This window comes from Oncorhynchus clarkii, chromosome 20, assembly GCF_045791955.1.
Source record: "Oncorhynchus clarkii lewisi isolate Uvic-CL-2024 chromosome 20, UVic_Ocla_1.0, whole genome shotgun sequence".
Classification (NCBI taxonomy): Eukaryota; Metazoa; Chordata; class Actinopteri; order Salmoniformes; family Salmonidae; genus Oncorhynchus; species Oncorhynchus clarkii.
In genome coordinates this window covers 51,749,143-51,771,761 of record NC_092166.1, presented here as the reverse complement: position 1 = coordinate 51,771,761, position 22,619 = coordinate 51,749,143, and the positions used below count along the sequence as shown (strand labels likewise).

The window sequence follows — 22,619 nt, the reverse complement described above, 5'->3', positions numbered from 1 at the left end:
ATCTTTACATCACATACATAGTCACTCCTCTCTATGTAAATGATCAACTCTTTTTGGCTTAGCGCCACTATTGTTTCACACCCTAAGTTCTTTCTTTGAGGCAGGCTTTTTCCCGCCTCTACAAATCATTTATCACTCTACAAATCACTTAACCGATTATATTGGTGGCGCAACTGTGCCAGTTTGGTAAAAAAATATAGGTGCCCCTACCAGGCTGCAATCACAAGTACATTCATTATATAGATTATATCAGCACCCACCAGGCTAGAGTCATAAGTACATTCATTATATTGATTATGACCCTTCTTATCCAGGCATGCATCTGGATTACAATGTGTGTATTTCTTTTGTATATTGGCTTTACTTATGCTATACAGGTGTGGTTACAGATTCCTTTAAACCTTTTAAGGGTTCTGTTTAATTACATTATTATTTCACAATATGCTACTGAAAAATCACCATAACAGTAACCCATAATATCCAAGTGTGGGGGGGGGGGGGGATTCAGAAAATGTATAAAAATTGAAACAGTAAAATACCCTATTTGGATAAGTGAACACCCCCCTGAGTATTAACTTGGTGCTACCACATTTTGCTTGAATTACAGCCATGAGTCTCTTTGAATACATCTCTACCAACTTCGCACAACCAGACTGTGCAATATTTGCCCATTCTTCCTTGCAGAATTGTTCAAGCAAAATCATATTGCATGGTGAACGCTCTTGGACCGTACTTTTCAAGTCATTCCACAGATTCTCAATGGGATTTAGGTTGGGACTCTGACTAGGCCACTCAAGGACATTCACTTCCTTGTCCTTCAGCCACTGTACGGTTGCTTTGGTGTGCTTTGGGTCATTGTCATGTTGAACCATTTCCCATTTTCATCTTCCTGGCAGGTATTTTGCACGGTCTATTTTCCCTTCTATCCTGACAAGTGCTGCCACCGCCATGCTTTACTGTAGTAGGTATGAGGTCTTTTGTGTGGAAAGATGTATTGGGTTTTCGCCAGACATATTGTTTTGATTTTAGGCCAAAAAGTTCAATTTGGTCTCATCTGACCTCAGCACCTTTTGCCACTTGGCCTCGGAATCTACAATGTGCTTTTTACTAAAGCTCAAATGAGACTTGATGTGGCTTTTTTTGAGGACTGTTTTTTTTCTTGCCACCTTCCCATAGAACCCAGATTTGTGGAGCGCTTGTGATATTGTGGTCACATGCACACATTGACCAGTCTTTGCCATAAATTCCTGAAGCTCCTTCAAAGTCGCTATTGGCTTCTTGGTAGCCTCTCTGATCAGTCTCCTCCTTGCCCGGTCATCCAGTTTTTTAGGGACGGCCTGATCTATGCAGGGTCTGGGTGGTGCCATAAGCCTTCCACTTCTTAATAATGGTCTTAACTGTTCTCCGAGGGGTCCATCCCCTGACTTGTGCCTTTCCACAACTTTACCTCGTAGATCCCTTAAATCCATTTCGGCCCATATTGGATTCTTTGCTTTGAATTGCACTACTAAGCAGTGGAGCTTTTTCTGAACTAATCAAAGTCACTACAATTGATTTATTTGTGATCTGGAAGGTGATTGGATATACCGCAGCAAGTTTGCAATTCTAAGGGGGGGGTCACTTTTCCAAATAGGGAATTTTACTGTTTTACTTGCAATGAGTTTTTAAAAAAATGGTTCACTTACTGTGTGTAAATAAAGCCAGAAAAAGTCAAATTGGATGTGTTTTCATTTCAGGCTGTAAGGCAACAAAAGGTGAACCTTTTGAAAGGGGGTGGTGACTTTTCTATACCCACTGTAAGTCTCGTGTCTGAACCGATGAATTGCAACTCCACTTGTCTCTGTACTGACATTTTACCTGTTTGATTGCCTTACGGAATAACTACAATGTTTGTATTCAACCATATTCCCAGTCACCTTTCCATCGTTAAATGTTGTGGTTTGCGCTTTCAGTTTTGCGAGAATGCTGCCATCTCTCCACAGTTTCTGGTTTGGGTAGGTTTTAATAGTCACAGTGAGTACAACATCTGCTATATATTTCCTGATAAACTCTGTCACCGTATATTCCTCAATATTATTTTCAGAGGTTACCCGAAACATATCCCAGTCCGCGTGTTCAAAACAATCTTGAGGCATGGATCAGACCAGCGTTGAATAGTCTGTAGCACGGGTACTTTCTACCTATAGGAAGGGAGAAGCAAATGGAGTCGTGATCAGATTTGCCGAAGGGAGAGCGGGGGAGGGCCTTGTAGGCATTTCGAAAGTTGAAAAAAGCAGTGGTCCAATGTTTTCTCAGAGCAAGTTCTACAGTCAATGTGTCGGTAGAACGTCGGTAGCGGTTTTCTCAGATTGGTTTTGTTAAAATCCCTACAATAAATGTGACCTCAGGATATGTGGTTTCCAGTTTGCATAGAGTCCAGTGTAGTTATTTGAGAGCTGTCGTGGTATCGGCTTGAGGGGGAAAATACACGGCTGTGACTATAACCGAACATAATTATCTTGGGCGGTAATACGGTCAGTATTTGATTGTCAGGTGTTCTAGGTCGAGTGAACAAAAGGACTTGAGTTTCTGTATGTTTTCACAATCACACCATGAGTAGTTAATCATGAAACATACACCCCCTCCCTTTTTCCTCCCGGAGAGATCTTTACTCCTGTCCTCGCAATGAACTGAGAACCCAACTGGCTTTATGGGCTCAGACTCTATATCCTGAGAGAGCCATGTTTCCCTGAAACATAGTATGTTACAATCCCGGATGTCTCTCTGGAAGGAGATCCTAGCCCTGAGCTCGTCAACTTTATTATCCAGAGACTGAACATTAGCGAGTAATATACTAGGAAGCGGTAGGTGGTGTGCGTGCGTCCTGAGTCGAACTAAGAGTCCACTCTGAATACCTCTTCTTCGCTGGCGGTGTTTTGGATCAGCCTCTGGTATCAGTTCAATTCCCTTGAGGGGTACAAAACAAAGGATACAATTTGGGAAAGTTGTATTCCTGGTTGTAATGCTGGTGAGTTACCGTCACTCTGATGTCCAAAAGTTATTTCCGGTTGTATGTAATAAACTACCCCTAATTTATGTTAGAAATAACACATAAAATGTTTATTTTTTTAAACATATATATTTTTAAGGAAGACTGGGGATGCATCCCAAATGGCACCCTATTCCCAATATAGTGCACTACTTTTGAGGGCATAGGCAAAAGTGTGACTTTTGGGACATAGCGAGTGGCCGCTGATTGGCTGAATACCCGGTGCATGAGGAGATTTGAGTTGTCAACAAAGCAGTATGACAGAAATATGATGCCACATTTTCGAACTACCGATAGTTTCTTTCAGAATTTACAAAGCGATCTGTGCATTCGAAAAACAACATAAATATGTAAAACCAGTCTTTTAATCTTTTAATGACAAAGAATACAGTCAGTCCACCCTAAACTCTAGCTTACCAGGAATTGTTTCATTGTGCAGTGTAACTTAGTACATATTAAGCTGTTATTTAGCTGCTATTCATGAACATTTTATAAAAAATTACACATCAAATAACCTAACAATGAGGAAAAAATAAGTCGGTTTGAGGATGAATTCAGCCACTTTATTGTTGAACTCAGAAAGTTGTGTCTGGGAAATAATAGCCTACACAAAAGGGCTGCAATATTCAAGGTAAATTACATCAAATTAAAAGTCTCCTGAAGTCCTCTTTCTCTTAGAAAAAGTGTCTCTGCGTCTGTGCTTGTCTTTCTCTTTTTTTTCTACATAGAGGCCTACAGTATCCTACTGCATCTCCTTGCATTTTTGTGTGCAAATGTTTTCATCATGGCCTGTTGGTCCAGTTTGCAGCCCGACTGTTTTTTCTACTGAGTATTGCCATCACAGACTTTCCTGAAACATTGTGCATTATTTATCCATTGCGCTGCATACAATTTAAACTTAGTCTTGAATGATGCATGCCAAGATATACCAGAGATAAGGGACTGTTGATATTCCAACCACACAACTCAATTTCCAGTTCACCAGTAGACATTAAATCGAAAATCACTTTTTGTTCAAGCCCTCAAGAACTGTTGTCTGCTAAAGATGATAAGTTTTCATCTGCCAATTTATTGGCTGTCCAGTATCCCCAGAGCTTCCTATTCAGTTAATCTCTTTCCGTAACGTGTTGAGGCCGGCAATTAAGGTGAATGAGAGGCTCAATAATAGAACTGCTATATTTGAAGCATTACTTCTTTCTGCCCAGTTTCTCTGGTGCTGCCACCGCAATCAAGCTGTTTTTACACTAACTCAAATCAAATCAATTTTATTTGTCACATACACATGGTTAGCAGATGTTAATGCGAGTGTAGCAAAATACTTGTGCTTCTAGTTCCGACAATGGAGTAATAACCAATGAGTAATCTAACCTAACAATTTCACAACAGCTACCTTACAAGTGTAAAAGGATGAAGAATATGTACATAAAGATATATGAATGAGTGATGGTACAGAACGGAATAGGCAAGATGCAGTAGATGCTATTGAGTACAGTATATACATATGAGATGAGTAATGTAGGGTATGTAAACATTATATTAAGTGTCATTGTTTAAAGTGGCTAGTGATTCATTTTTTACATGTATGGCAGCAGCCACTCAATGTTAGTGGTGGCTGTTTAACAGTATGATGGCCTTGAGATAGAAGCTCGGTCCCAGCTTTGATGCACCTGTACTGACCTCGCCTTCTGGATGATAGCCGGGTGAGCAGGCAGTGGCTCGGGTGGTTGTTGTCCTTGATGATCTTTATGGCCTTCCTGTGACATCGGGTGGTGTAGGTGTCCTGGAGGGCAGGTAGTTTGCCCCCGGTGATGCGTTGTGCAGACCTCACTATCCTCTGGAGAGCCTTACGGTTGTGGGCAGAGCAGTTGTCGTACCAGGCGGTGATACAGCCCGACAGGATGCTCTCGATTGTGCATCTGTAGAAGTTTGTGAGTGCTTTTGGTGACAAGCTGAATTTCTTCAGCCTCCTGAGGTCGAAGAGGCGCTGCTGCGCCTTGTTCACCATGCTGTCTGTGTGGGTGGACCATTTCAGTTTGTCCGTGATGTGTACACTGATGAACTTAACTATCTACCCTCTCCACTACTGTCCCATCTATGTGGATAGAGGGGTGCTCGCTCTGCTGCTTCCTGAAGTCCACGATCATCTCCTTTGTTTTGTTGATGTTGATTGTGAGGTTATTTTTCTGACACCACACTCCGAGGGCCCTCATCTCCCTGTAGGCCGTCTTGTTGTTGGTAATCAAGCATACCACTGAAGTGTTGATATTGAGTTGGAGGCGTGCATGGCCACGCAGTCGTGGGTGAACAGGGAGTACAGGAGAGGGCTCAGAACGCACCCTTGTGGGGCCCCAGTGTTGAGGATCAGCAGGGTGGAGATGTTGTTAGCCTACCCTCACCACCTGGGGGCGGCCCGTCAGGAAGTCCAGTAACCAGTTGCACAGGGCAGGGGTCGAGACCCAGGGTCTACACTAGCTACACTGTTTGTATTCGGTCACGTTTCCGGTCACCTTGCCCTGGTTAAAAGCAGTGGTTCGCGCTTTAGGTTTCACGTGAATGCTGCCATGTTTTAATAGTTTCTGTGGGTACGACATACCCAATGCACTTGCTAATGAACTGGCTCACCAAATCAGCGTATTCGTCAATGTTTAACGCAATGCGGAACATATCCCAATCCACGTGATCGAAGCAATCTTGAAGCGTGGAATCAAATCAAAATCAAATCAAATGTATTTATATAGCCCTTCGTACATCAGCTGATATCTCAAAGTGCTGTACAGAAACCCAGCCTAAAACCCCAATCAGCAAGCAAAGCAGGTGTAGAAGCACGGTGGCTAGGAAAAACTCCCTAGAAAGGCCAAAACCTAGGAAGAGACCTAGAGAGGAACCAGGCTATGTGGGGTGGCCAGTCCTCTTCTGGCTGTGCCGGGTGGAGATCATAACAGAACATGGCCAATATGTTCAAATGTTCATAAATGACCAGCATGGTATAATAATAATAATAATAATAATAATAATATACATTAGTCCTAAATACATGTTTGAAGGAGAGAGAATAAATGTGTTCTAAAGTATCCTAGGTGAATGAAACTGAGATGCAACCAATGATTCTGACTGATCCGTCTTGATAATGCATTAATTGTTTATGACCACTGCAGACCCAGCACCAGGGTAAAGTGAATAAGCGGGTAGTTGAAATCGGTTAAGGGGCACAATTTTGGGGGATTTTGCATTGGAATTATATTGAATTCTGCTTATATCACTCTATACCACAAAAGACTCCGAGACCATTGATTGAGTGCTTTTGAAGTGACAGTGGAGATTGGCTCAAAATCTGTAGCCTGAATTGTATCAGCACAATGGTCAGCACCTACACACGAAAGCAAGGCCATTTTGGTAATGACTACAGGGTACAAAATACAGTACATAGCGTACACACAGCTGTCTTACCAAACTAATGCAAAATAAATACCGAAAGCAGTAGCCTAGTTATTCAAGCATGCAAACAAACATTAAAAATAGCAGTTTGGATTAGAATACCTACACAACTGTGAATGAGAACAGGACAAAACAGCAGTACCAAGTAGGCCTAGAAAACAAAATATCAGACTGATAAAGGCATGACACAATCTATATTTAGACTAGTTATAGTAACAGTAAACAAAAACAAACAGAGATACAAATAACCTACAGTGAGATGCAGCCATGCACAGTTGGGGCATCAGTTGGGTTCTTGCATTGGAAATTGTATTCTCCTTGCATTACTCTATACCACAATAAACATACAAGCTCAAATGCCGACACCAGCTAACGTTAGCTAGTTAAAATTTAACAACATTGATAAAAGACGAAATGTAAAAAAGTTCTGTCAAAGTCCGTAGAAACTTGTGAAACGATCTATGGAATCAATCTTTAGGGTGTTTTTAACATACATCTTCAATAATACAACTGGAGAATTCCTTTGTCTTCAGAAAAGCAAAGGAACGCAGCTACCTCTCATGTGAAATGCGCATGACCAGCACGTGACTGCTGGCAGACCTCTGACTCATTCCTCTCATTCGGTCCCACTTTACAGTAGAATCCTCAAACAAGTTTCTAAAGACAGTTCACATCTAGTGGGAGCCTTAGGAAGTGCAACATAACCAATATCCCACTGTGTATTCAATAGGGTCTGGGTTGAAAATCAACCAACCTCCCACTTCCTGTTTGGATTTCTTCTCAGGTTTTTGCCTGCCATATGAGTTATGTTATACTCACAGACATCATTCAAACAGTTTTAGAAACTCCAGTGTTTTATGTTTTCTATCCAATACTAATAATAATATGCATATAGTAGCAACTGGGACTGAGGAGCAGGCAGTTTACTCTGAGCACCTCTGAGCACCTTTCATCCAAGCTACTCAATACTGCCCCTGCAGCCATAAGAAGTTAAGACCACACATGTCGCGTAACGTTAGCAAATTCAAACTAGCCATCCAGCTAACATTAGCTAGTTATTAAACAACAATGAACAAAGTGCCAAAAATGCCTAACGTTAGGCTCTAACGAGAAAAGCAAACAGCTCTGGGAAATGAATAACGTCCGCTAGGGGGCCAGCCAGCTAATGATAGCTAGCTAGAGGCTCTTTGCTTGAAGAAAACCTAAAATATCACAACTGAATCATGTGAAGTCCAGTGTCTACTAAGTGTAAGAAAATGAATCCTGTTTGAAACCAGGTCTAGAAGAAAGCGAGTCCTTCCAATAGCTCCACTGGGACATGACAATACTGTCAGGACTGTGCTATCAGTGGGGTTGCCCTATTCTTTTCCTTTGTCTCTCTTTTAGTCCCCTCGTCCTTAGCATTATTGGCCTCCCCCCTCATTTGAATCCTCTCGAATGTCTTATTTCTCTCCCTGTTTCCTTTGTGCTGAAGATGAGATATATATATATATATATATATATATATATATGCGCACTTGTCTTCTCTTCCACCCTTTATGGCACTGATTTGGCAGATAGTAGCTTGTTTTCAAGAAAGTTAAAGTCAGTGGCTTAGGCATAAATTGCAGTGTGGCCAGTCCTAAGTAAAAATGACTGGGCCAACATTACAGCAAAAATACTCCAGATTTAAGTGGAAAATTGTGCAATTACATTGTATCCTTCAACAGATAGCAAAGGATACATGTGACCAAGAAACACCACAAATGTCCCTTTGCAAACATGTCTGTTGTATTATTGCCATGTAGGCAGCGCACCTACACTACCTCTTACAACAACAAAGCTGGCAAAACAAAGCTGGCAAAACAGGCCGACTGTCCGAGTCTGACAGTAAACAATAATGAAATGCACAACACCATAGGCGGGGCATGAGTTTCAAGTTTGGGGAGCTGTTTTTTCACCCAAAAATGAATCTTTATGATAAATCATTGCATGCATCTATCATTGCATTTGCAGACTAAAGTAAGATAGCCTATGTGAGGAGTAGATTGGATAGTCATAAATTAGGCTAATAATGTAACACACTGTTTTCAAAAAAGATTGTTTGGTGTTTCTTCTCCTTTTTTTGCACACATTCAGTAAATTTATTTGTGCCTTTTATAAACATTTTATGCAATTTTACAACACTTTAAATCACTGGAGACATTACCAGAATATTTAATACTACAAAAGATGGCAGGGTAGGCATATTCTGTGGACACTGACAAACTAAAATCAATAAACACGACCTTGTGTGGAATGCAACTATCTAATCTAGGCCTACGAAAAAGGACATCCATCCAGTGTCACTGAATCACCCAATGATAGACAGTGAATATGTGCACTCATCAGTGACATGGTCAACTGTCTCCACTGGTCCCAAGAGATTAGTCCTGGTATACTAATGGGAATAAACTAGACTACACAATAATTTGAAAGGATAATCAGGAATATATGTGAATTTTGTGTTTTACCAGTGATTAAGTATTGTGAACGGCCTATTATTGGTGCTTTTCACTGGCAGTAGCAACTCGACATTCAGCTATTTGATATTTGCCATTCCCGACTGTAGGCTATGCGCATGTGATTACATTTTAACCATATGATTGCAATATAACCAATTAGATCCCAGGAACTCCCTACTGCATGTTCAACATTTCTGATTAGTAAGGATACACCACAACCAACAAATCCAGTTCATTTATTTAATTATTATAATATTTTTACATACAGTGCCTTGCAAAAGTATTTGGCCCCCTTGAACTTTGCGACCTTTTGCCACATTTCAGGCTTCAAACATAAAGATATAAAACTGTATTTTTTTTGTGAAGAATCAACAACAAGTGGGACACAATCATGAAGTGGAACGACATTTATTGGATATTTCAAACTTTTTTAACAAATCAAAAACTGAAAAATTGGGCGTGCAAAATTATTCAGCCCCCTTAATTAAGTTAATACTTTGTAGCGCCACCTTTTGCTGCGATTACAGCTGTAAGTCGCTTGGGGTATGTCTATCAGTTTTGCACATCGAGAGACTGAAATTTTTTCCCATTCCTCCTTGCAAAACAGCTCGAGCTCAGTGAGGTTGGATGGAGAGCATTTGTGAACAGCAGTTTTCAGTTCTTTCCACAGATTCTCGATTGGATTCAGGTCTGGACTTTGACTTGGCCATTCTAACACCTGGATATGTTTATTTTTGAACCATTCCATTGTAGATTTTGCTTTATGTTTTGGATCATTGTCTTGTTGGAAGACAAATCTCCGTCCCAGTCTCAGGTCTTTTGCAGACTCCATCAGGTTCTTCCAGAATGGTCCTGTATTTGGCTCCATCCATCTTCCCATCAATTTTAACCATCTTCCCTGTCCCTGCTGAAGAAAAGCAGGCCCAAACCATGATGCTGCCACCACCATGTTTGACAGTGGGGATGGTGTGTTCAGCTGTGTTGCTTTTACGCCAAACATAACGTTTTGCATTGTTGCCAAAAAGTTCAATTTTGGTTTCATCTGACCAGAGCACCTTCTTCCACATGTTTGGTGTGTCTCCCAGGTGGCTTGTGGCAAACTTTAAACTACACTTTTTATGGATATCTTTAAGAAATGGCTTTCTTCTTGCCACTCTTCCATAAAGGCCAGATTTGTGCAATATACGACTGATTGTTGTCCTATGGACAAAGTCTCCCACCTCAGCTGTAGATCTCTGCAGTTCATCCAGAGTGATCATGGGCCTCTTGGCTGCATCTCTGATCAGTCTTCTCCTTGTATGAGCTGAAAGTTTAGAGGGACGGCCAGGTCTTGGTAGATTTGCAGTGGTCTGATACTCCTTCCATTTCAATATTATCGCTTGCACAGTGCTCCTTGGGATGTTTAAAGCTTGGGAAATATTTTTGTATCCAAATCCGGCTTTAAACTTCTTCACAACAGTATCTCGGACCTGCCTGGTATGTTCCTTGTTCTTCATGATGCTCTCTGCGCTTTTAACGGACCTCTGAGACTATCACAGTGCAGGTGCATTTATACGGAGACTTGATTACGCACAGGTGGATTGTATTTATCATCATTAGTCATTTAGGTCAACATTGGATCATTCAGAGATCCTCACTGAACTTCTGGAGAGTTTGCTGCACTGAAAGTAAAGGGGCTGAATAATTTTGCACGCCCAATTTTTCAGTGTTTGTTTTGTTAAAAAAGTTGGAAATATCCAATAAATGTCGTTCCACTTCATGATTGTGTCCCACTTGTTGTTGATTCTTCACAAAAAAATACAGTTTTATATCTTTATGTTTGAAGCCTGAAATGTGGCAAAAGGTCGCAAAGTTCAAGGGGGCCGAATACCTTCGCAAGGCACTGTATGTAAAGCCAGCCTGATTGGGTGGGCCAGTATTCTATCTGCCTTGGCTTCACCTCAGGTTTTACTTGCAATGATCGTGATATGTCATTTTTTTTGCCTACTTTAGTTAAATGCAATGATTTTATGTCGCTCTGGATAAGAGTGTCTGCTCAATGAGTAAAATTACTCACGCCCACATACTCTACCCACATGTATGCTATGAAAGTGTGTTTTTCCTCCATATACCTCAGATATTAACTTCTGTTGTTTTTCTGTTGCAGGTGTAAAGAGGGTTACCACGGACTACGCTGTGACCAGTTTGTACCCAAGACGGACTCCATCTTATCTGACCCAAGTACATGCCTTGTCTTCCTATTGATCGAGAATTAAAGTGAAAACAAAAGAGTATTAGAGAATGATCTGTCTTCTGTGCAACTTCGTTAACGACGGTTTTGGGAAACAGTTCGGAGATTTAATGATGCTCCTAATAAGGATCTAACGATGAACTTACCCTTAAGTTTATTTTGGGAAACCGGCCTTGTTCAAGATGAACACAATGCCTTCTGAAATTGTTCACAGCCCTTGTAGTCCTTCAGAAACATTCTAAAAACAGTATAGCATGTTTGAATTCCAGATCCCTATTGGAATATAACTGCCTGAACAATTACCTTAAAAATGTGCAAGAGCATTCCGGCACAAGGTTGTTGAAAAATTGAGCTGAAGTTGGACAACACATTTATTATTACTTCTGGGAATGTTCTGGCAAAATGGAATAGAAACTAATCAAATGTCTACGTACAGACCTTGAAAACCTTTGACAGAGAGTGCAGTGAGTTACAATTACAAGTTAACTTAGAGCACAACCTCTTCTCTAATATGACACCACATCCATGTCTTCCATTGAGTAAAAGACCCTCGCTATCAAAAAACTATTAACACAACAAAAAACCCTGGAGTATTTAAATTGTAGTACATTTGTCTATTTTACTCACTCAAAATGTACCAAGTATAGTATATGTATTAGTTACATATAAACATTTTTTTTTTTATCCAAAATGTGACATGGGGACAATGTTCAGAAAGAATTTTAAAACCCACACAAAGTAAGCCATTTGACAATGATTCTTACTTCTGTAACAATGTAAAAATGCAAACTATTCAGAGACCATTTCAAAATGTAGATAACTTCTCTCTTAATAAGATTTAGTACAGAGCAGGCCAGACACAAACTGTAGAAATAGTAGCTTACTTTGACAATTCAGTGAATGCAACAAGTACTAGATAGACAGACAGATAAAGAGAAAATACAAAACACAATAACTGTTCAGAGACTGTTTTAAGTACACAATTTCCCTATAAGATTTGTAGGACAAATTCATGTCACACTGTCACTTGAGTGTTTTGATTTAGGCAACAACATGACATGAAACGTCTTGAAGCGCAGCCCCATTATAGTAATTTGACAACAATTCAGTAAATGCAACGGTAACGGAGACGCTGAGAATCGAGAAGCAGGTAAAACATTTAATAAAACAAACATGGAATGAGACAACATAACAGTAGCAGGTACGCATAAATACAGGAACAATACTGAGTGGGGAAAGAACCTAAGGAGTGAAAGATATAGGGGAGGTAATGGAATCCAGGTGGGCCTCATGATGATGTGCAGGTGCGTGTAATGATTGGTGCCAGGTGTGCGTAATGATGGACCCCAGGACCGGTGGTTAGTATACTGGCGACGTCGAACGCCGGAGGGGAGGAGCAGGAGCAGACGTGACAGCAACAAGATTTAGATCAAGAAAGATTCAAAGAAACAATCCTGAGAAAAAATCTAAATGCACCCCCACAAAGTAGGCTATTGTATTAAAAAAGATGATTGCTTCCATAACAATGCAAAATGCAAACATCTATTCAGACTATTTAAAAATTGAGAACCTCTCTCATTAAGATTTAGTACACACTAGGCCTGACACAATGTATAAATAGAAGCCTACTTTGACAATGATTCAGTGAATTGGATGCGGACAGGATGGTCTTAAACACCAGATATAAAAGAAAACATACTCCTACCACTTTTAAAAACAACTCCAAAATCCCTGCCTCTGTCACTTTAGGCCCAGGATGTGTGGTAGAAGGGTGAATGGTGGGACTTGGGGCAGACACACTCCATGGAAACGTAGGCTCCAACCTCTCCCTCTCCATGTTCCTCTCCCTCTACTCTCATCTTCTTCTCTCTCCACATCTCTATCCCTACTATCTTCTCTAACTTCTCTTCCTTCCTGCCTTCTACTGCTGAACTCTGAGTCTCCACATCGCTTCTCTTGCGTTCACTGACCTAGAGGAACAGAATAACAGAGGGAGAGGGTGAGACCGAGAAGGAAGTGGAGCAACAAATAGTGTACACATTGTGGTCAGGAACTCAATTCAATTTAATTCAAGGGGCTTTATTGGCATGGGAAACATGTGTTAACATTGCCAAAGCAAGTGAGGTAGATAATATACAAAAGTTAAATAAACAATAAAAATGAGCAGTAAACATTACACGTACAGAAGTTTCAAAACAATAAAGACATTACAAATGTCATATATTATTTATATATATATATATATATACACACACACACACACACAGTGTTGTAACAATGTACAAATGGTTAAAGTACACAAGGGAAAATAAATAAGCATAAATATGGGTTGTATTTACAATGGTGTTTGTTCTTCACTGGTTGCCCTTTTCTTGTGGCAACAGGTCACAAATCTTGCTGCTGTGATGGCACACTGTGGAATTTCACCCAGTAGATATGGGAGCTTATCAAAATTGGATTTGTTTTCGAATCCTTTGTGGATCTGTGTAATCTGAGGGAAATATGTCTCTCTAATATGGTCATACATTGGGCAGGAGGTTAGGAAGTGCAGCTCAGTTTCCACCTCATTTTGTGGGCAGTGAGCACATAGCCTGTCTTCGCTTGAGAGCCATGTCTGTCTACAGCGGCCTTTCTCAATAGCAAGGCTATGCTCACTAAGTCTGTACATAGTTAAAGCTTTCCTTAAGTGTGGGTCAGTCACAGTGGTCAGGTATTCTGCCACTGTGTACTCGCTGTTTAGGGCCAAATAGCATTCTAGTTTGCTCTGTTTTTTTGTTAATTCTTTCCAGTGTGTCAAGTAATTATCTTTTGTTTTCTCATGATTTGGTTGGGTCTAATTGTGCTGCTGTCCTGGGGCTCTGTGGGGTGTGTTTGTGTGTGTGAACAGAGCCCCAGGACGGATCTCTCTCTCTATCATCATCATCATCATCATCATCATACACATCCTTTATTTAGCCCTTAGTATATTCTTCAAAGTGGCCACCCTTTGCCTTGATGACAGCTTTACACACTCTTGGCATTCTCTCAACCAGCTTCATGAGGTAGTCACCTGGAACGCATTTCAATTAACAGTTGTGCCTTGTTAAATGTTAATTTGTGGAATTTCTTTCCTTCTTAATGCATTTGAGCCAATCAGTTGTGTTGTGACAAGGTACAGTGGTTGCTCCACTAAAAGGTTTGCGATTATGCTGCGGGACTTAGAGGTAATTTGTGGTTTAGTATGGTACCCTGCGTCACCATGTCATTGCTCCAGACCAGCGCAAAGGGGAGTTAGAGCACTGATTATGCTTTTGGGACCTACTGTGTCTCTAACTGACAATGAATGGGCGACATGGACCTAAATAGAAACTGATAATTGTGCACAAGATGTGTATTATTTTATTATGACTATTTTGGTCTTACTGTAGTACTGGGAGACCCCTCGACTGGGAGACCCATGAGATGATTGTAGGTTTTTGGTTTCTCTCCCTCCAGAAACGGCAATAAAATATTCAAAATAACAAACTGGCTATATTTACAAATTCTTAACTATGTCTCACCCAATGTCTCACTCAATGATCCCATCAGGTTCTATAGGCTAGGCCTACTATATTTATTTCTCAAATTTCCTAATATTAAGCAAATTGCTTCTCTTTTACAACAAGAGCATAGCCTACCTGGCTGGCATGACAATGAACCACGGGGAAAGTGTTCCTCCATTCGCTATTTAAGTGCATAGATGACATGTATTCCCCCCCCCCCCACCATCCCCCTGCAGAGAGTGTTTTGAATGCAGCTGCCACTGTATTGAAGCCATTGGATACAGTTTATCATTGTGCATTATTGCCGGAGATAGGTTCAGTACACATCATTGAATTTTGTATCAGAGCTGGCTCACTTTGAAGTCTTGTAGATCGACTCATTGCACCTTTTTGTCTATAAAGGCCTTTTGCATAAACTTCTGCCATACCTTACTTAACTGTTAACCTTCAGATGTATAACTTACCAAACTCGGACTCAGGGTTAGCTAACCCTGGAGATCCCTTCAATCTCAACTGATTAAAGAAAATCTGCTTTTAGTTTTTTTTTTCCATCTCATTTGGAATGATTTCCAAAACTCCTTCAAGTTGGTGGTGTTGGTGCCACTAGGGCAAATCAGGCAGATGTTAGAAGGCCTTTTCAGTGAAGAATGTGTTTTGCTTTTCATGTATTGTGCAATTGATGTCCATATTAAACCAAGATGGTGTAGCAGTCAGACGTCTTTTTGTTCTCGTCATGTCGTGTATATATATTTTGTTATTATTTTATATACACTGCTCAAAAAATAAAGGGAACACTAAAATAACACATCCTAGACCTGAATGAATGAAATATTCTTAATAAATACTTTTTTCTTTACATAGTTGAATGTGCTGACAACAAAAGCACACAAAAATTATCAATGGAAATCAAATTTATCAACTCATGGTGCTCTGGATTTGGAGTCACACACAAAATTAAAGTGGAAAACCACACTACAGGCTGATCCAACTTTGATGTAATGTCCTTAAAACAAGTCCAAATGAGGCTCAGTAGTGTGTGTGGCTTCCACGTGCATGTGAGACCTCCCTACAATGCCTGGGCATGCTCCTGATGAGGTGGCGGATGGTCTCTTGAGGGATCTCCTCCCAGACCTGGATTAAAGCATCCGCCAACTCCTGGACAGTCTGTGGTGCAACGTGGCGTTGGTGGATGGAGCGAGACATGATGTCCCAGATGTGCTCAATTGGATTCAGGTCTGGGGAACGGGCGGGCCAGTCCATAGCATCAATGCCCTCCTCTTGCAGGAACTGGTGACACACTCCAGCCACATGAGGTCTAGCAGTGTCTTGCATTAGGAGGAACCCAGGGCCAACCGCACCAGCTTATGGTCTCACAAGGGGTCTGAGGATCTCATCTCGGTACCTAATGGGAGTCAGGCTACCTCTGGCGAGCACATGGAGGGCTTTGCGGCCCCCCAAAGAAATGCCACCCCACGCAATGACTGACCCACCTCCAAACCGGTCATGCTGGAGGATATTGCAGGCAGCAGAACGTTCTCCACGGCGTCTCCAGACAGTCACGTCTGTCACATGTGCTCAGTGTGAACCTGCTTTCATCTGTGAAGAGCACAGGGTGCCAGTGGCGAATTTGCCAATCTTGGTGTTGTCTGGCAAATGCCAAACGTCCTGCACGGTGTTGGGCTGTAAGCACAACCCCAACCTGTGGACGTTGGACCCTCATACCACTCTCATGGAGTCTGTTTCTGACCATTTGAGCAGACACATGCACATTTGTGGCCTGCTGGAGGTCATTTAGCAGGGCTCTGGCAGTCGTCCTCCTGCTCCTCCTTGCACAAAGGCGGTATAGATCTGCTATTTCTTTACGTCTGATCCGGAATCCTCAACAGAAGCTAGCCAGCAAACTAGCCACAAGCCAGCTAGCAACTCCTAGCTGTCATCAGCTAACATTAGCCCGGACAACTCTCGCCAGTCTGCACAGCGCGACTCAAACCAGAGCAAATCGGACTTATTTTCTTTCTACATATCTCCGGATTCCTGCCGCAAGCTCTGAACCTTTTCACCTGGATCATCCTAGCTAGCTAGCTGCTATCCGAGTGGCCACTCCTGGCTGACGTCTCTGTCCCGTAACAAGAAACAGTTAGCCTGGAGCTAGCTTTGCTAGGCCCATCTCCCGGCAAGCCAAAGAGGTACATCAGCCACTCCTTGGGCTACAATACCTATTTTGTCAATTAGCCTGGAGCCCCGCAGACCCTTTGCGACTGGACTACCGACGTATGTAGTGAATGCCTATCTGCTAGCCTGCTATCCACGGCCTGCTAGCTGTCTAGAGCATATAGGACTGTTAGCTTAAGATACCTATTCTGCCAATTTGCCTAGACCCCTTTTACCACATGAAGCCCTGCTGATCCACAATGACTGGTCTGCAGACGTCACAGCACGAGGGGGCTACAACAGACTTTCTTCCATTGCGACGTCCCTCTAAGGCCCTTCTGCTAGCCCCGGCCTGCTAGCTGCCTTTATTGCCGTGTCCCCGGCCCGAGCCACTCACTGGACCCCTATTATTACACGGCTATGCATGCCTCTCCCTAGTGTCAATATGCCTTGTCCATTGCTGTTTTGGTTAGTAATTATTGCCTTATATCACTGTAGAGCCTCTATCCCTGCTCAATACACCTTAGTTAACCCTTAAATTCCACCTCCCACACATGCAGTGATCTCACCTGGTTTAAATTATGTTTCGAGAGACAATATCTTTCTCATCGTCACTCAGTGCATCAGTGCATCACCTCCACTGTATTCACAACCTACCATACCTTTGTCTGTACATTATGCCTTGAATCTATTCTACCGTGCCCAAAAACCTGCCCCTTTTACTCTCTGTTCCGAACGTACTAGACGACCAGTTCTCATAGCCTTTAGCTGTACCCTTATCCTACTCCTCCTCTGTTCCTCTGGTGATGTAGAGGTTAATCCAGGCCCTGCAGTGCCTAGCTCCACTCCCATTCCCCAGGCGTTCTCATTTGTTGACTTCTGTAACCATAAAAGCATTGGTTTCATGCATGTTAACATTAGAAGTCACGTCCTGACCATAGAAAGCCTGTATTTTCTATGGTAGAGTAGGTCAGGGCGTGACTAGGGGTGTTATTATTATATGTTATATTATTTCTATGTGGGGTTCTAGTTTGCGTTTTAGAAGGATTTTAGAAGGATTCCCAATTAGAGGCAGCTGGTAATCATTGTCTCTAATTGGGGATCAAACTTAAGTTGCATTTTTCCACCTGTGGGTTATGGGATGTTTATGTTTAGTTGCCTGTTCGCACTGCATTGTCATCACGGTTCGTTTATTCTTTATTTTGTTTTGTATTAGCTTAAGTTTCACTTTGATTAAAGTATGTGGAACTCAAAGTACGCTGCGCCTTATTACGAACATCGTGACAGAATATCCCATCTACAACGGACTAAGCAGCGTGCCCGGGAGGTAATAGCATTCTGGTCTTTGGAGGAGATTTTAAGTTGCATTTTTCCACCTGTGGGTTATGATGAACATCCTAGACTTAAGTTTCACTTTGGAAGACATAATGGCAGGAGAGAAGAGCCTGCCATGGAAGCAGACGGAAGCAGCGAAGGAGGGACAGCGACGAAGTCGGGGAGGAAGGCCACAGAAACCCCAAGAACATTTTTGGGAGGGGCACATGGAGCAGTCGGCAGAGACGAGGAGTGAACCTTAGCCAGTCTGGGAGAAGGAGAATTTGGAGGAGAGAGAAATTAGGGAGTTGAGTTGGTGGAGGATGCACGGATTTGGACTAAAGGAACGTGTTGTCAGTTTGGTGCCACCTGAGTCAGCTCCCCGTACTCGTCCTGAGAAGTGTGTTAAAGTTCCGAATATATATGCACCAGGTCTCCAGTGCACCTTCACAGCCCAGTACGTCCTGTGCCTGCTCCTCACACTCTCCCTCAATTGTGCCTTCCCAGTCAGGTGCGTTCTGTTCCTGCTCCTTGCACTCTCCTAGGAGTGCGTGTCCCCAGTCCAGAACACCCTGTGCCTCCTCCCCGCACTCGCCCTGAAGTGCATCATCAGTCCGGTGCCACCTGTACCGGTCCCACGCATCAGGCTTCCAGTGCGCCTCCCCAGTCCAGTACGTCCTGTGCCTGCTCCTTGCGCTATCCCCGAGGTGCGTGTCACCAGCCCGGTACCATTGGTGCCGGCCCCATGCACAAGGCTTCCGGCGACAGTTCCCAGTCCAGAGCTTCCGGCGACAGTGCCCAGTCCAGAGCTTCCGGCGACGTTTCACGGTCCGGAACATCCAACGACGGTCCACGGTCCTGAACCTCCCGAGACTGTCCACGGTCCTGAACCTCCCGAGACGGTCCACGGTCCTGAACCTCCCGAGACGGTCCACGGTCCTGAACCTCCCGAGACGGTCCACGGTCCTGAACCTCCCGAGACGGTCCACGGTCCGGAACCTCCCGAGACGGTCCACGGTCCGGAACCTCCCGAGACGGTCCACGGTTCGGAACCTCCCGAGACGGTCCACGGTCCGGAACCTCCCGAGACGGTGCACGGTCTGGAACCTCCTGAGACGGTGCACGGTCCGGAACCTCCTGAGACGGTGCAACGGTCCAGAACCTCCTGCGACGGTCAATGGTCTGGAACCTTATGAGACGGTCCAGAACCTACTGAGATGGTCCACGGTTCGAAACCTCCAGCTCCATGGCCGGAGCCTTCCTATGCGCCGATGCCCAGTCTAAGCACGGCGTCCAGTCCAGTTCCAAGGCCACTGGAGACAGTGCGCATCACCGCATAACACAGTGCCTGACCGGTCATACGCTCCCCACGGTAAGCACGGGGAGTTGGCTCAGGTCTAAACCCTGACTCCGCCAATCTCCCCGTGTGTCCCCCTCCCCGCTGCCTCTCGTGCTTCCGTTGTTGCTCTAACTCCTTTTTTCGTCGCCATTCCGCTCTCGCTGCCTCCATCTGCTAGAACAGAAAATAATGTTTAATTATCAAAATCCCCCCCACAGGACAAATCTTCTTTGTGTTATCAGACCAGGTTTGACAGAAGGCATAAAGATATCTGCTTGGCTTCAAATATGCCCCTATGTATTGTGACACTTTCATTTACCAAAGACCCCAGAATGAATCATTAGTTAAACTTCTTCCTGCAAATACAATCGACTCCACACAACATTATTGGCCAAGTAATCATTGTGCCCCTCAGACATTTTTTTCCCAGTAGGTGACTTTTGACTCCTGATAGCTTGAACTGTTTGAAATAGCATAATCGGTCTGTCAGCCTGCACAAAATAGTAAGGTGGTATTTGTTTATTATTTGTGCTACTACTGCATGTTATAACCACAGCAAGTTGATCCCTACAATGGAGAATTAAACAAATCCATTGATTGCACTCAGTTCTACCTCTCAAGTGCTCCTTCTCCAGAATTCTTTCAAATCAAGATTTGTTTGCTTTGCCTTATCATTAAAATAATAGATTGTTGTCATCGGTGCTATTGAAAATCAGATAGCTTTCTTATCTTTCAGTAAACTATTAGCCAACACTTTAAAGAAAAATTTAACGAAGTGTCATCTTGAAAGTTGACTTTTCTCTTCATTTTATTACCTTCTGAAAGGTAAATTCATCTCCCAGTGTCTGGTGGAAAGCAGACTGAACCAGGTTTTCCGCTGGGATTTTGCCTGTGCTTAGCTCTACTTCGTTTCTTTTTTATCCTGAAAAACTCTGCAGTCCTTAACCCTTTGATGTGTACAATCACATATTTGTCTGACATCTGATGCAACAAACTTGTCTAAAGAGCATTATATCTGAAAATCATCTAAACAATGTTTTGTTCTTATGGGAAATAAAGGTCTTCACAACTTTATTCCTCAATTTCACCTTTTATTGTAAAAGATAAATGCGAACTTCATAATCCAAAAATGACACGGAACACATCAACAGCCAAACTAATGTTATAAACTAGAAGCATGAAAAGAGATGCATGTCAGCTAAGCTAACAGCAGCTAAATTCTTTACGATGGCAGCCATGTGTGTTTATGTTTGACAAGCAACAGCTTGTCCCAGAATGCCATAAACTATAAGACGCAAATAAATAAAGTCAAAGATGGCTGCATCCATTGCTTGAAAAATATTAACTTAGTTTGGGCACTTTTCAGCATATTACAAATCTTCAATGTACGTGTTACAGTGTATACAAAAACCAGAGCACATGACTTGACAAGTTGTTTAACGTTTTTGACAAATCACAAAGAAAATAAAATGATATCACCTCACAAATCAACACACCAAATACAAGCTTACTGCCTGGCCTAACCTTAGCGTGAAAGCTGTACAGGGATGAGACCATTTTAGGGGGGTTTGTGGGGGTTTAATTTCATTTGTGGGGGGTTTTCAAGTACATGGGGGGTATAAATGGGGGAAGGTATTGTGGTGGGATATTATTATGATGGGGGATTTATCAAATCAAATGTATTTATATAGCCCTTCGTACATCAGCTGATATCTCAAAGTGCTGTACAGAAACCCAGCCTAAAACCCCAAACAGCAAGCAATGTAGGTGAAGAAGCACGGTGGCTAGGAAAAACTCCCTAGAAAGGCCAAAACCTAGGAAGAAACCTAGAGAGGAACCAGGCTATGACAGGATGGCCAGCCCTCTTCTGGCTGGGCCGGGTGGAGATTATAACAGAACATGGCCAAGATGTTCAAATGTTCATAAATGATCAGCACGGTCAAATAATAATAATCACAGTAGTTTTCAAGGGTGCAGCAAGTCAGCACCTCAAGAGTAAACATCAGTTGGCTTTTCATAGCCGATCATTAAGAGCATCTCTACCACTCCTGCTGTCTCTAGAGAGTTGAAAACAGCATGTCTGGGACAGGTAGCACGTCCGGTGAACAGGCCAGGATTCCGTAGCCTCAGGCAGAACAGTTGAAACTGGAGCAGCATCACGGCCAGGTGGACTGGAGACAGCAAGGAGTCCTCATGCCAGGTAGTCCTGAGGCATGGTCCTAGGGCTCAGGTCCTCCGAGAGAGAGAAAGAGAGAATTAGAGAGAGCATACATAAATTCACACAGGACACCGGATAAGACAGGAGAAGTACTCCAGATATAACAAACCGACCCTAGCCCCCAGACACATAAACTACTGCAGCATAAATACTGGAGGCTGAGACAGGAGGGGTCAGGAGACACTGTGGCCCCATCCGATGATAACGCCGGACAGGGCCAAACAGGAAGGATATAACCCCACCCACTTTGCCAAAGCACAGCCCCCACACCACTAGAGGGATATCTTCAACCACCAACTTACCATCCTGAGACAAGCCCGAGTATAGCCCACAAAGATCTCCGCCACGGCACAACCCAAGCGGGGGCGCCAACCCAGACAGGAAGATCACATCAGTGACTCAACCCACATAAGTGATGCACCCCTCCTAGGGACGGCATGAAAGAGCACCAGTAAGCCAGTGACTCAGCCCCTGTAATAGGGTTAGAGGCAGAGAATCCCAGTGGAAAGAGAGGAACCGGCCAGGCAGAGACAGCAAGGGCTCCAGAGCCTTTCCGTTGACCTTCACACTCCTGGGCCAGACTAGACTCAATCATATGACTCACTGAAGAGATGAGTCTTCAGTAAAGACTTAAAGGTTGAGACCGAGTCTGCTTCTCTCACATGGGTAGGCAGACCATTCCAAAAAAATGGAGCTCTATGGGAGAAAGCCCTGCCTCCAGCTGTTTGCTTAGAAATTCTAGGGACAATTAGGAGGCCTGCGTCTTGTGCGTACCGTAGCATACGTGTAGGTATGTACGGCAAGACCGAATCAGAGGGATAGGTAGGAGCAAGCCCATGTAATGCTTTGTAGGTTAGCAGTAAAACCTTGAAATCAACACTTGCCTTAACAGGAAGCTAG

The 22,619-nt window shown here is 43.0% G+C and overlaps 1 protein-coding gene across 1 annotated transcript in view; it reads left to right on the top strand.

Annotated features, from left to right (window-relative positions):
• Positions 1–22,619, top strand: part of LOC139377480 (pro-neuregulin-3, membrane-bound isoform-like) — a 279,397-nt gene that overhangs the window by 143,985 nt on the left and 112,793 nt on the right. Inside the window, exon 3 of the mRNA XM_071120511.1 lies at positions 11,093–11,166. Within this exon, the coding sequence (XP_070976612.1) occupies positions 11,093–11,166 (74 nt within the window). The remainder of the gene's footprint in view (positions 1–11,092; positions 11,167–22,619) is intronic.